Source organism: Fringilla coelebs (genome assembly GCF_963513975.1).
Source record: "Fringilla coelebs genome assembly, chromosome: 24".
Classification (NCBI taxonomy): Eukaryota; Metazoa; Chordata; class Aves; order Passeriformes; family Fringillidae; genus Fringilla; species Fringilla coelebs.
In genome coordinates this window covers 2,197,501-2,210,012 of record NC_140050.1, presented here as the reverse complement: position 1 = coordinate 2,210,012, position 12,512 = coordinate 2,197,501, and the positions used below count along the sequence as shown (strand labels likewise).

The 12,512-nt window shown below is 47.0% G+C and overlaps 1 protein-coding gene across 1 annotated transcript in view; it reads right to left on the bottom strand.

The window, feature by feature from the left end:
- LMNB2 (lamin B2) overlaps positions 1-8,312 on the bottom strand; it is a gene marked incomplete at its 5' end in the record, with an annotated part of 36,533 nt that extends 28,221 nt beyond the window's left edge. The window contains one exon of the mRNA XM_084221092.1: positions 8,076-8,312. Within this exon, the coding sequence (XP_084077218.1) occupies positions 8,076-8,312 (237 nt within the window). The remainder of the gene's footprint in view (positions 1-8,075) is intronic.
- Between the last annotated feature and the right edge of the window lie 4,200 nt (positions 8,313-12,512).

Genomic DNA, 12,512 nt, shown 5'->3' with positions numbered 1-12,512 from the left:
AAATGTCCAAACCTTCCCAAGAGATAAACTGAACTAGATCAGTGCACCTTACAATCTTAACTTCAATTATTTGCCCTTATTCCCAATATTGCTGCTTTGGGAGATTTTTTTTTTTTAAACACTTGAAGATGTTTTGTGGAATACAAGCCCAAGGACCCATTTTGACTCTGCTGTTCTTCCACTACAAAGGGTCTGAAACCACACAAACTACAGAACTGTGAACTGTTCAGAAATGAGCTTCCACTCTTGTCTCTATCTCAGAGGATAAAGAACTACAGACTTTTTCCTGTCCCAAAATAACCTATCATATAATCAGTAATACAGACTGCATGAGGCACCTTGAAGTCCTCCATACCTTTATATTTTTTATAAGACAAGATTACCTGAAAGTTGTATTATACAGCTAAAATGTACTGACCCTGTAAGATCGCTACTTTTGGTTCTGTGAAAGGATACCAAAACAACTTTCATAGAATCATAGAATATGCTGAGTTAGACCTGCCAGGATCATCGAGTCCAAGTCCTAGCCCTGCACAGGGAATCCTAACAATCCTACACTGTGCCTGAGAGTGTTACCTAAATGCTCCTTGAGCCCTGGCAAGATTGGTGCTCTGAGCACTTCCCCGGGGGAGCCTGTCCAGTACCCAACCACCTCCTGGGAAAAAACCTTCTGACATCCAACCTAAACCTCCCTTGACTCAGCACCATGCTGTTTCCCCAAGCTCTCTCACTGGTCATGAGAGCGTACAGACTGGTACCTGCCTCTCATGAGGAGGCTGAAGACTGCATAGAGGTCTCCCTTCAGTATCCTCCAGGCTGAACAAACCAAGTACCCTCTGCAGCTCCTCCTACAGCTTCCCCTCTAGACCCTTCCCCATCCTTGTGGCCCTTCTTTGGACATTTCTCTACTAGCTTAATGTCTTTTTTATACTCTGGTGCCCAAAACTGCCCCCAAAACTCAAGGTGAGGCTGCCCCAGTGCAGAGCAGAGAGACACAATCCCCTCCCTCACCCAGTTGGCCTGATGCCCCTAAGGACATGGTTTGCCATCCTGGCTCCAGGGCACTGACTCAGATCCAACTTGCCATCAACCAGAACCCCAGGCCCCTTTCTGTAGCCCCTCTTCAGTTTCTCATTCCCCAGTCCATCTACACATCCATGGCTGCCCTATCCTAGGGGCAGCATCTAGCACTTGCCCTTGTTAAGCTTCATATGGTTGGTGATTGCCCATCCCTCTGGTTGGTCAGCATTTCTCTGGAGGGCCCCTCTGCCCTTGCAGGTGTTGACAGCTCCTCCCAATTTAGTGCTATTGGCAAACTTTCTTAGAATCTCTCTGAGTCCTGCATCCAAGGATCATTGATAAAGATGTTGATGGACTGAGGTTGGAGACCCATGGCACTCCACTTGTGACCAATGTCTGCCTGATGTCCCTCCATCACTATAACCCATTGTGCCCAACTCATGAGCCAGTTCCTCACCCAGAGTGTGACAGGGTTATCCAGCTGTATGCTGGACATTTAGTCAGGTGGATCCTGTCTCTCTGAAGCAGTTGTGAATCCTGAAAGACAGTTCCATGGCAAAAGAATGACAGAATGAGTTGGGTTGGAAAAGACCTTAAAGCCCATCTCATTCCACCCCCTGCCATGTGCAGGGTCACCTTCCACAATCCCTGGTTGGTCCAAGCCTCAATCTGGCCTGAACACTTCCAGGGATGGGGCAGCCAAAACTTCTCTAAGCAGAGCAGAGGTGCAGAATCTCCCCTCCCCTACTGCCCACACTGGGGGCTCAGCCCATCACAGAGGGGGTTTCTGGGGGCTAGTGCCAATGGTCAGAGCAGGTTCAGTACCTCACCCACCAACAGCCCCAAGTCCTTCTTCCCAGAGCAACTCTCAATCCATTCTCCACCCAGCCTAAATTAGCACTTGGGGTTTGTTGGTTTGTTGTAGAATCCAAAACCCTGTTGCAAACAGCAGTCGTGTAATCCAGAGTTGATCTGCAGGATCTGCTTGGCTATCCTCAAGCCCTTCACTCTCCCTACACCACCTGGGCTCTGACGCCACTGACAATCACTGTCTTTCCATTCCTCCCTAGGAATGGAAAATACGACCCCTTCTCCCCAAATTATTATAACTTTGAAATTATGGGACTTTCAGGGAAAGATATGGAAAAACTAATAACAGTTCTTTAGTAGTATGTTTATGTAAAACAAGGCAAACAAACAACAGCAGCAGCAACAACAAACAGAAGCACAAACCCAGTGCCAGCCCCAAGCTCAGACCCAGTGCCAGCCCCAAGCGCAGACCCAGTGCCAGCCCCAAGCGCAGACCCAGTGCCAGCCCCGAGCCCAGACCCAGTGCCAGCCCCGAGCCCAGACCCAGTGCCAGCCTCTCTCGGCCGCAGGCACTTTCCCCTTTGGTGCAGTTCCAGGCACAGCCGGCAGGGGCGCCGGTGGCTCCCGGCCAAGCGAAGCAGGTGCAATGATTCCCCCGCGGCTGCAGGGGGCGCTGTGGCGCCAGCTCGGCCGCCCCTCCACACGGTAATGGCGGGTGAGAGCGAGAGAAGGGGCTTTCTTTGCGAACCCTCAGTGGGCAGCCGGTCTCAGCGCCACTTGGGAAGCTGAATGGCCTGGAGCAGGAACTTCGGAGCAGCAAGCTTGTACAGCAGCAGTAGGCACACCCAGAGTGGCAAACACAGTGCAGCAAAAACTCAGGAGCTGTGCTAGTAGAGGCAGATGTCAGGCAGACCGCGGGTGTCCCTCAAAGTGTAGCAAAAAGTCGGAAAACAGCGAGGCTGCGCAGTGGCAGCTGGGAGACACCCCTTCAGAAGGGTTAAGGGCTCCTGGTTTTCCTGGGGGCACCCGAGTGGATGATGAGGATCCTTCCCAGTGAGGTCGGGTGTTGAAAAGGTCACAGTTCAATGGCCGCTCTTATAAGCAAAGGCTCACCCTTGGTAGCAGAAGCAGTGCAGGACAGAACCCCGCAGTGGCAGTGAATTCTCCCTGCAATAGCAGCAGCCCAACTGTCTGCCTTCCGATCCCTAGAGTGAGTGAGGAGCTGAGCCCAGTCCCTGAGCCCCCAGCATAGTGTCTCTGAAATTCTCAAGAGAAAGCCTCCCACCATAGGGACTGCAGCCACCTGCACCCTTTCCCCACATCTTGGCCACGTTCTTTGTCTTCCTCAAGTATCTATAGCTCCAGTCTCTTAGGGAAAAAAATGGGACAAAAATGCCACAAGAGAAAGAAAAGGGAAAAAATCAACAAAACAAACAAACAAACAAAATAAAATCCCAACAAAAGCCAAACCAAAAAACACCCAAACAAAACCCACCCCTAACCTCCAATGATCACCCAGAGCCATGTAGTTATGTTTGATACTCTTCATGTCCCTCCTGCCACTAGCACTGGTCCCTTTACTGAAGAGCAGAAGGGATGAAACTCATTTGGCCCTCTGAGCTTCAGCAGTCCCTCTACAATGTCCAGAATACAAGCCCTGGGAAGCAGCAACAAACCTTCCCAGATGACAGGTGAGGCCAGCAAATGGGTCCCTCAACTGTAAAAATGGAAACCCCATCTGAAGGCAACAGAAAAAACCCAAAATGTTCAGCAGAAAACAAAAGGACATGCTGCAGCCCAATCCACTTCACATCTATGTGCGCCCAAGTGTAAATCTTCCTGCACAGAGGCCGATCTAGACACCCTTATTGCACTACAAATGTGCTTTCATTTTTCCACCCTCTCTTTTGCTGGCAAAAGAGCCTGTGAGTTTGCAATTGGGCAACACAGGGAACAAGGAAATAGAAAAATAAAACAGAGACGCTTCCATAGCAGACCCTGAAAGACACAGCTGCTGGATGCTCTCACTACCTGTGCTGGGAGCATTCAGAGCTCACTAGGCAGTGGGTCAAGGGCAGACACACTGACACAGACCCTCCCAAAGCAACCTCACTTGAGAAAAGCTGCAAGGTGTCACTCAGTGAAGACCTGAAACTCATCAAGAAGGCACTGAACCAACATGCTAGGCAAGAAACGAGTTCCAGCCAACCACAAGTGACTCCAGACAAATTTGCTAATGAAACATTAATCTCATAAGAATACATTAACGTGCAAAACACAAGTGTATTCCCACCAGGTGTGGCTCAGTATGTTCTTATTTAGCCAGTTATAGATTGACAAAGGACTGCCAGCCAGCTATGGTTCAGGCCCACCAAGAATATCAGTCAAGTTCTCAAGAACAATGAAGATGCGTGTTATGTCACCTCCCAGATGACATCTACAGCATCAGAAAACCACTTAACCCAATATTTTAAAGGGTGCAACTTGAGTGACCCAACGTCCACAGCAGTATCTAAGCATGTGTTTTGCAGGTGACAACTAGGCAACACCAGACCCTCATACCCTGGTCAGGACAGTAGCTCTGGTCACCACACATGGTACACACAAAGGGCAATGGTAGCTCCAACACTGGCAGGTAAGAGAAAACCACATGAGATTGCAGCCACCTGCACTCACACCCACAGAGATGGGAAGACACGGGTGAAGTGGGAACCCCACAGATCCTCCTTTTGTTACAAGGGCAATTGCTGTCAGCAGCTGAGGCTCCCAAGGATCTTATTTTTCTAATTCTCCTTTGAGAGGGTGAGCACAATGGGGTGTCCTCCGGAGAGCACAGTAATCCCTCCTGTCCTCATCAAAACATCTGTTCCAGAAGGCTACAACCATAAGCACTGAAGAAGAGGGCAGGGAGTCAGTAAAACAGAATTGAGGAGAGCTCTAGGACTGTTCTCTTAGCTCTTCCAGCATGTCCCCTCCCAGCCCCCCAAATTAGATTATTGCAAGAGTGACCCCAACACAGAGAGAATAGCATCAGTCATGTACTAAGGATGTAGAAAAACAAGGGGATGAGCTCAATTTCTCTTCTGTCACAGGCTAACTTACACAACGGAAGTGATGGAGGAAAGCAAACAGAGAAGGAATGAGGACTGAGGAATGAGTTAGAGGTTCCCTCAGCCACATCTGCAAACTTTTTTTTCGCATTTGTCTGAGAGCTTACATTATACACTTTTTATTTCCCTAGGCGCCTACTGCATACAAGTAAAGCAGCATTGGACAGGGTTAGGAAAAAGGCTATAATTAATAAAGAACTAAAGATTAACCAACTGCAAAGCTCCTCTTCTCTGCTGTTAAGAGATGGCAGCCCTGTGCTCATCAAAAAGAACAGGAATGATATTGTTCTAAGACCATGCTGAGACTGCCACACAAACAGCTGCTTTCTGCAGTCTTGTTCAAATTGGTGACTGAAAAAACGAGGAAAAAGAACATCCTCATCAGCTGATGATTAAATCTCTGACAGAACAATAACTACACTCCTTGCCTGATCAGCATCAGTAGAACTTCTCTCATCCAGAAGACACTACCCTAAACCAGAACTTTGAGCACGTATCAAAACTGGTCCCATACATGCAGGATTGGGGCAGGGAGTGTCAGGAACGGTAACCCATTACTCAGGGCATGTCATGTCAGTAAATAACGGTCTCTGCAAGCTCAGGTATGGTCCCTGTGGGATACTTGAGTAACAAGCAAAGAACAAACATCTCTCTCGTGATAACCATGGTTCCATACACTGCTTGCCATAGCCATCCTTAACTTTGAGAAATCCACCTTTGATCACGGACCCCGTCATCTACTCTCTAGCCAAAAGTCTCAGGTAGTAACCAACAGCCGACTGGTGAGCAGTGCTTCCTGTCTGCTTCCTACAACGTGCATGATACCACCTACCACAGTGACATCATCTGCCACAACCAAAGAAAAGCCAAAAATAATAGAATATTCAATTAGCTTTTATAAATAGTAAATAGTATATATATATATATATATATATATATATATATATATATATATATAGTATATAAATAGTAAATAATATCAGACTCAAATTTACACACAGTTGAGAACAACAAATGGGAATTTTCATTTTGAACACTGTGGAAAAAGAAAATAGTCTCCTATAAGCATGCAGAGCTTAGACGCTTGCATACATAAAGATTTAATAATGCAGAGAGAACAATATGCAAATTTCACTGGACTATGTTTAACTGTACTTCTACACAGAAGTTAGAGGTGCTTTGGGGTTTGTTTGGGGGAGGTTGTGGGATTTGGAGGGTTTATTTTTAATTAATATCTTATTTCACACTAAGCCTAATCATTTTATGAACGCAAATTCCAACAGTTAATAATTGTTGGAATTTACTGAATTGTCACCAGAAAATCCAATTTACTAGGTTGGTCCCAAAAGTGAAAGGACAGGATTCTCCCATTCCAGTAAATAGCAAATCTGACAACTATGTGAAGGCTTACTGCTTCCACAATCCTAAACCAATGTCCACTACCCAGCACTAAAACAATAAAACTACAAAGTTTCCTTTTGTGGACATATGTAAAGAATAAATAAACCTTCCTAAAGGGATGAGGAAAATATTTAACAAAGGAGGTCCAGAGACAAGCCAAAGCTTCAGTGCCAAAGAAGAGCTTGATAAATCCTGAAGAAATTTGTTATATCTAAGGATTCGGACCTTTTTGAAGTCTGGATGGATGAAAACACCAGAGGCAGAAAGCTCAAAGTAACCAAAAGGTTCCTATCAATATTCTCAAGTTTATTTTCTGATTACTGCATCAGAATACTTTTCAGAATTGCTCACACAGTACGCTGTTACAAACTGTTTTAAACTCATGTTAAAAGTCTAATGAAATTATATCTACGTTGTCTGCTTGTCCTCTTACTCTTGCACATATGTACCGTCAATAAAATTACATTCTCCCTCTCACATTTCAAAGGGATACTCCTTCTAGCCTCCAGCGATCTACAGCTTAGAAGTTCCCTAAATTAGATGTGTTTATTTTGTTTATAGCATGATTTCACACGGTAAATTATGTTTCATGCTTAGAAATAGCTAACGATTTTGAAAGCATGGAAGTTACAATGTATCATTAAGTGATACATGCACTGATTGCAGGTACTCCAAACCATCTCCAAATAAGACGTTATAACACCTGCTCTACTTAAACTAAATTAAATCAAATCCTCCTCCCAACGACCCGAGCACCATCAAATCACCATCTCAAGGGGTGAAAAAAGGAAAAAGACCAAAAAAAATTAAAAGCTACACAATGGCACAGCGATCCTTCACATCCCAGAAGTTATAGTCCAGGCTGTTCATTGATAGGCTTTCCACAGCACCTTAACATCATCTCAGTGGTGGGACACCGCACCTTGCCGAGGGGTTTGGGCTTGCACAGGATGGGACTGTCCCCAGTGTGTCACTGACTACATCCTTCCGCCACGGGGGCAGGAGAGTACCGCGGAAAGCAGACATCACAGAATAGGGAAAGGCAAAGCTTAGGAAAAAAAATCATGCTGTTTTGCTTCCAAAATTCGAGGAAACAAATCAAAGTCGCTTACACGGACTTGATTCCGAGTGTTTACGGAGTCTGTTAAAGATTTCCTACGGTCAGAGGCAAAGCCAGTCCAAACCCTTTCAAATCTCCCATCCCACTGCATCAGCCGTCAAGACAGAGGCCGTAGGGGACACCCAACACGCCGGTACCAGAGTACGCGTGTGCTGCGGGCGCGGGGCATTGGAAGGCTCGGACCGCCCGCGGCCAAGGGACCCGCAGAGGCTTTGCGCTGCGGCCCGGCCGGCGCGGGAGCCGCCAGTACCGCCTGCAGCGCCGCGTCCGCCCCACTCCGCTCCCGCCACCGGCACGGGCTCCTCCCTGTGCAGAATTCCGGCCTCAGACGCCTTCAGTGTGTCTCCGGCAGCCCCTCAGCGCGACACCACGGCCAGAGAGCTCCCGGCCGCCCCGAGGAGCCGCGCGGGTAGGCGCTGGGTCTCCACAGCCGCCGCTCCCCGCGCGGCGGACGGGCATGGCGCGGCGGCCACACAGACCCGCCACAGCTCACCCCGCGCCGCGCAAGAACAGGCAGGAGCTGGCCGGGCGAGCCCCGGGACGCGGACCCGCCCCGGGACGGAGGCGGGGGACGCCACAGGAGCAGTCGCTGCTGGCCCCAACTCCGGCCGTACCTCCCGGGTGGTGACCTCCTCCTTCTCCGATATCTTCAGCAGCAGACGGTCGTTCTCCAGCTCCAGTGCCCGCACACGGTCAATGTAAACGGCCAGGCGGTCATTGAGCTGCCGCAGTTCCTCCTTCTCCTGCAGCCGGGAGATGCGGGTCGGCGACAACGGGGTCCCGCCGGGAGTGCCGCGGCTCGGAGTGCCTGACATGGCGCTGGGCTGGCGGGCAGGCGGGCAGCGACTCATTCAATCCCGCCGCACCGGGGGAGGGAGCGCTAAGATGGCGGGCGGGCGGCCCCTGGCGCCGCGGCGCCGCCTGGGACATGCAGTCCCAGTGCCAAGATGGCCGCGGGCTGCGGCAGCGCCCGCCATTTTGTGCCCGATTGGAGGGCGCGGGTGTCGTTCGGGTTGCGCGTCAAGGACAGAAGCGGGCTGGGGCTGGTTCTGAAGCGAAGAGGTTTTGGTGGCAACTGCGGAAGGGACCGGAGAGACCAACAGGACTGACCCTCACCCGCTCCTGGCAGAGCAGCAGCCCGGATCCCACGCAGGGCTCAGGCCTGTGGGCTGATGGGTTCCCTGAAAGGGTGTGTTTGTGTGTTTTCATTGTAGTTCCCGAAAATATCGTCCACAGCCGCCTGTGCACTGTGTGATTTTGCCGTTCTCTGCTGTCAGCTCTGCACAGGCCAGGCTCCAGCTCTGTGCTGAAATGGAGAAAACATGGATTGGACGTCCCTAAAGTTGGTATTTTTAGGAGTACCTAAAGAGTGATGTTTTCTGTCTAGTCAAACTTTGTACAAACAAAAATTCACTGAGAAGTTTTCTGTTCCTGAATATTTGGAGTAGTAATTTCCCCAAAAAGGGAATTTCAAATTCTGTCCATTCTTGCACATTAACTAGTATGAACTAGATGACCATTCCCAAAAGCTGTTCCTGGTCTTGTGCCTTTCAATTGAGCGAGCTGAAGGGAGGGCTGAGAAAAAAAGAGGAGTTGAAAAAACAGACTGAAAAGTCTGTCATCTGTATGAAGAGCAAAGAGAAAAAGTAGCAAGACCATTATGCAGAGGTGGGAGTATAGGTTTGCATCCAGAAACAGGAAAGACAGCAAGAAAATACAGCATACAGTGTGAAAACTTAGGAACCCAGTGTGAGAAAGTAGGTAGCAGTTATTTGGTCTCAAAATAGAACTAAAACGATCTTCATGTGAAATCCTAGTATCAAGTACACCTCAAACTGGAAAACCTTGGAATAAACCTAGGAATTCTGAATGCTCAGTGTGGGCAATGTGGATGATCCATGTGAGCAAATAGCTGTAAGTCTCTCTAGCAATCACTGCATAAATCACACATTTTCACCTGAATGTGCTTGCCTCACAATGTCCCTCTGATACAAAGCTATTTGTCCTGGCTGTGTGAGACAGCAGAGTGCCTGTCCCACCTGCTCGGGCATCTCCTCTCCCGGGACAGCGCTGAGCGTCCCTTCACGTCCGCCTCCTACCGAGAGCCAAGGGTGGGAATTTCCACACCAGTCTGTGGAACGGTGGGTATCAGTGGGTTCCCCGGAGGGTGTTTATGAGTGACAGCTAAAATGGAAGCAAGATCACTCCCCGTGCACTTTCTGAAAGGCACAGCCTCTCTACATGAGGGTAACTGCCGGCAGGGCGCTGCCAGTGAGAGCTGATTACATGATGGGCGATTTAGGTGAAATTCAGCTTTCCGCCCGAATCGGGAAAGGAAGCAGAGAGCAGAGACTACAAATCCCAGGGTGCTGTGGTCGCTGCTCGCAGGGAGCTCGGATCCTGCCCCATCCGCCTCCTACGCTTTGTTCCAGCCACACTTGGGAGTTCAGTACAGTACAGCGCGTGTTTTGAATTTTGGCGCCTGTCTGCAAACTGTAACCGAACTGCTGCTGGACCGGCTCCAGCCCCAGCTCCAGCCCCTTCTCCTGCCCCAGCTCCTACCCACGCAGTCCGTGTCGTCTCTAACAGCACTGTCTTCCCCCGAGCAAACCAAAAAAAGACCCCTGAGCATCAAGCCGTGCACTTAGAGTGAACTTTTTCTCTCTTTAGCATTCAGTTTCCAATACTAGCAAATTTATGGAAGAGCAGCTATAAACTCTGTGTTAAGACAGGAAAAAATATTTTAAGAATGCTGCAAGCCTCTGTATAAGCATTTTTGGGTTAGCTCACTTCACTTGTTATTTGATGTGATCATCTGTACATCTTTCATATTTTAAAAAAATTTTTAAGCATTTTGCCTAATTTTGATTGATAATGTTACCGAGATGTAAATCCCCTTTGTTCATGAAGGTGAGAAAATGGCTTAGAAACTTTGTTTCAAGACTTTGTGTGCTTTGGAATTTGTTGGGGTTTACATTTGGGTTTGGGTTGTGGTTTTTGTTTATTTGTTTGTTGTTTTGTTTTTTTGTTTTTTTTTTTTGTTTGTTTGGTTTGGGGTTTTTTTTTGTTGTTGTTGGTTGGGTTTTTTGGTGTTTTTTTGGTTTGGGGTTTTGGGTTTTTGTGTGTAGTTTTTCTGTTTGTTTTGTTCTCCTTTTTTTTTGTTTTTTTCTGTTTGTTTGGTTTAGAGTTTTTTCCTTCTAGTGTTACTGGGTATTTTAATAATGTTGCTCTGAACTGTATCGCAGTAAAGGTTTTTTTCAAAATATACTTCCTGAAATATGCATCAATAATTATACCTGATATTTTCTACATTTTTTAGAAAGTCCATTTCTTTAGCAGTAACCTGGACACTTGCACAATTTCATCCCTAACACCAATCTACACTTGTTAACAGAATATGTATGTTCACTTTTCCTATCTCCTCTAAAATGAAGAGAATGATTTGGGGGTGAGATGGGGAGAGGAAGCATCAAGGAAGAAAGGGAAGTGGAAAAGCTGAGTGCCCGCTCACCAGCTGTGTTTTCCAGGGAGTGCAACACAAGTTTCAGTTGTGGTTTTGGCATCTGTTTAAATACTGGTCCTCTTGTATCCCTCCTATGATAGGGATTTAGTATTGAAGCATGGTCAATATGGTGACTCAGCTCTTAATATTTAGCAGTTAGTTTTTCATTAGAGACCTTGACAGGTCTTTGCTACCCAAAACAATTTTACAATAAACTCCTTCTGCTTTGAGCAGGTAGAATGGATTTTTTATCCCAAGACAAAATAATTTAGTGTTTGACAAAGGGATGGTATAGGGATGTGTCAGCCTCACCTGGCTAGGGAAAAAAAAAAGACTAGAGTGCAGCTCCTGCCTTGCCCACTCTCCCAGGCTTTCCCTTTGTGGAAAGTGGAGCAGAGGAGGAAGCTGCTGCAGGTACAGATCCCACCCTGATATAAAGTCAGGAACTTGGAAGAGCCCTGGGTTCAGTATTGAAGCTCTAGCTCAAAGTCACTTGCAACATTTCTGACTGTCTGCATAGGATAAAAATTAACTTTTGGGATGTCAGACACAGACAGTAGAGATTGGCTCTGTTTAGGTCTGGAGTATTTCTTCCACCAGATAAATTAAGGAATTGCTTCTAGTATGTAAAAAAGACAAAGGGAAACCTTGTATACCCTTTGATGCAGGGCACCTTCTCATTCGTTGACCAGTTTCCTGTACATTTGGGTGTAACAAAAGTTCTGATGCTATCTGGGATTTCATAATGACTCTGACATTTTCATAAATCTGGAGATACAGGATTTCCAATGCTATTTCTTAACTGCTTTTGTTTCTCAGCAGTTGCTGCCATGTTTTCCCGTTTCTCATTTTACACTCTCTTATTTGTATGTCTTGAACAGGATTATTTCTAGCTTTCCTGTAGTCACCTAACCCCCTCTGCCTCATGTTCTTCACCTTGCTCAAAAAGCCAGACAATGTTTCATTGATTGTCTCAGATATTGTCATTAATTTCAGGAAGGAGAAAGAATTGAACATATATCACATAACATTTTCCTATCAGTCCAAATTCAACCTGGCCTTAGCATTAGTGCTCAAGAAATTGCTAGCAATGAGTCCAAGTCTGGAAGAAGTACTCATATCTCACCACAGAGTTCTGCTCCTGAATTTCATCTTTCATTTAGTAAAATTGTTTCCAGCAGTGTCAGGGCAGAAAGCGCTAAAGCAAGTAGGGAAATGAATGGTATACCATGAGTCATGGATGAAACCTTCCTCATGCACTACAAGGAAGTTTGCTGAGATGTAAAAAAGAGCAAAGAGGAACAAGGCACACAATTGTGGGCTTAAAGCCAACAGCAGACTGACTGTAGGACAAGGGCTTTTTTCAAGACATTATGCTGTAACGTGTAAAGGGTGTGCTTTTTCTGAATCCAGCATCTACTGTTTGACAGGAGTTTTGAAAAAAAATATTCTTTTGCTACAGCATTTACCTCCTTACTGAGGCAGAATTCAAGCTGTATCATGCTGGGGGAAGTGCCAACCAAGTCTGGACAGAGAGAATTCTGGTCTG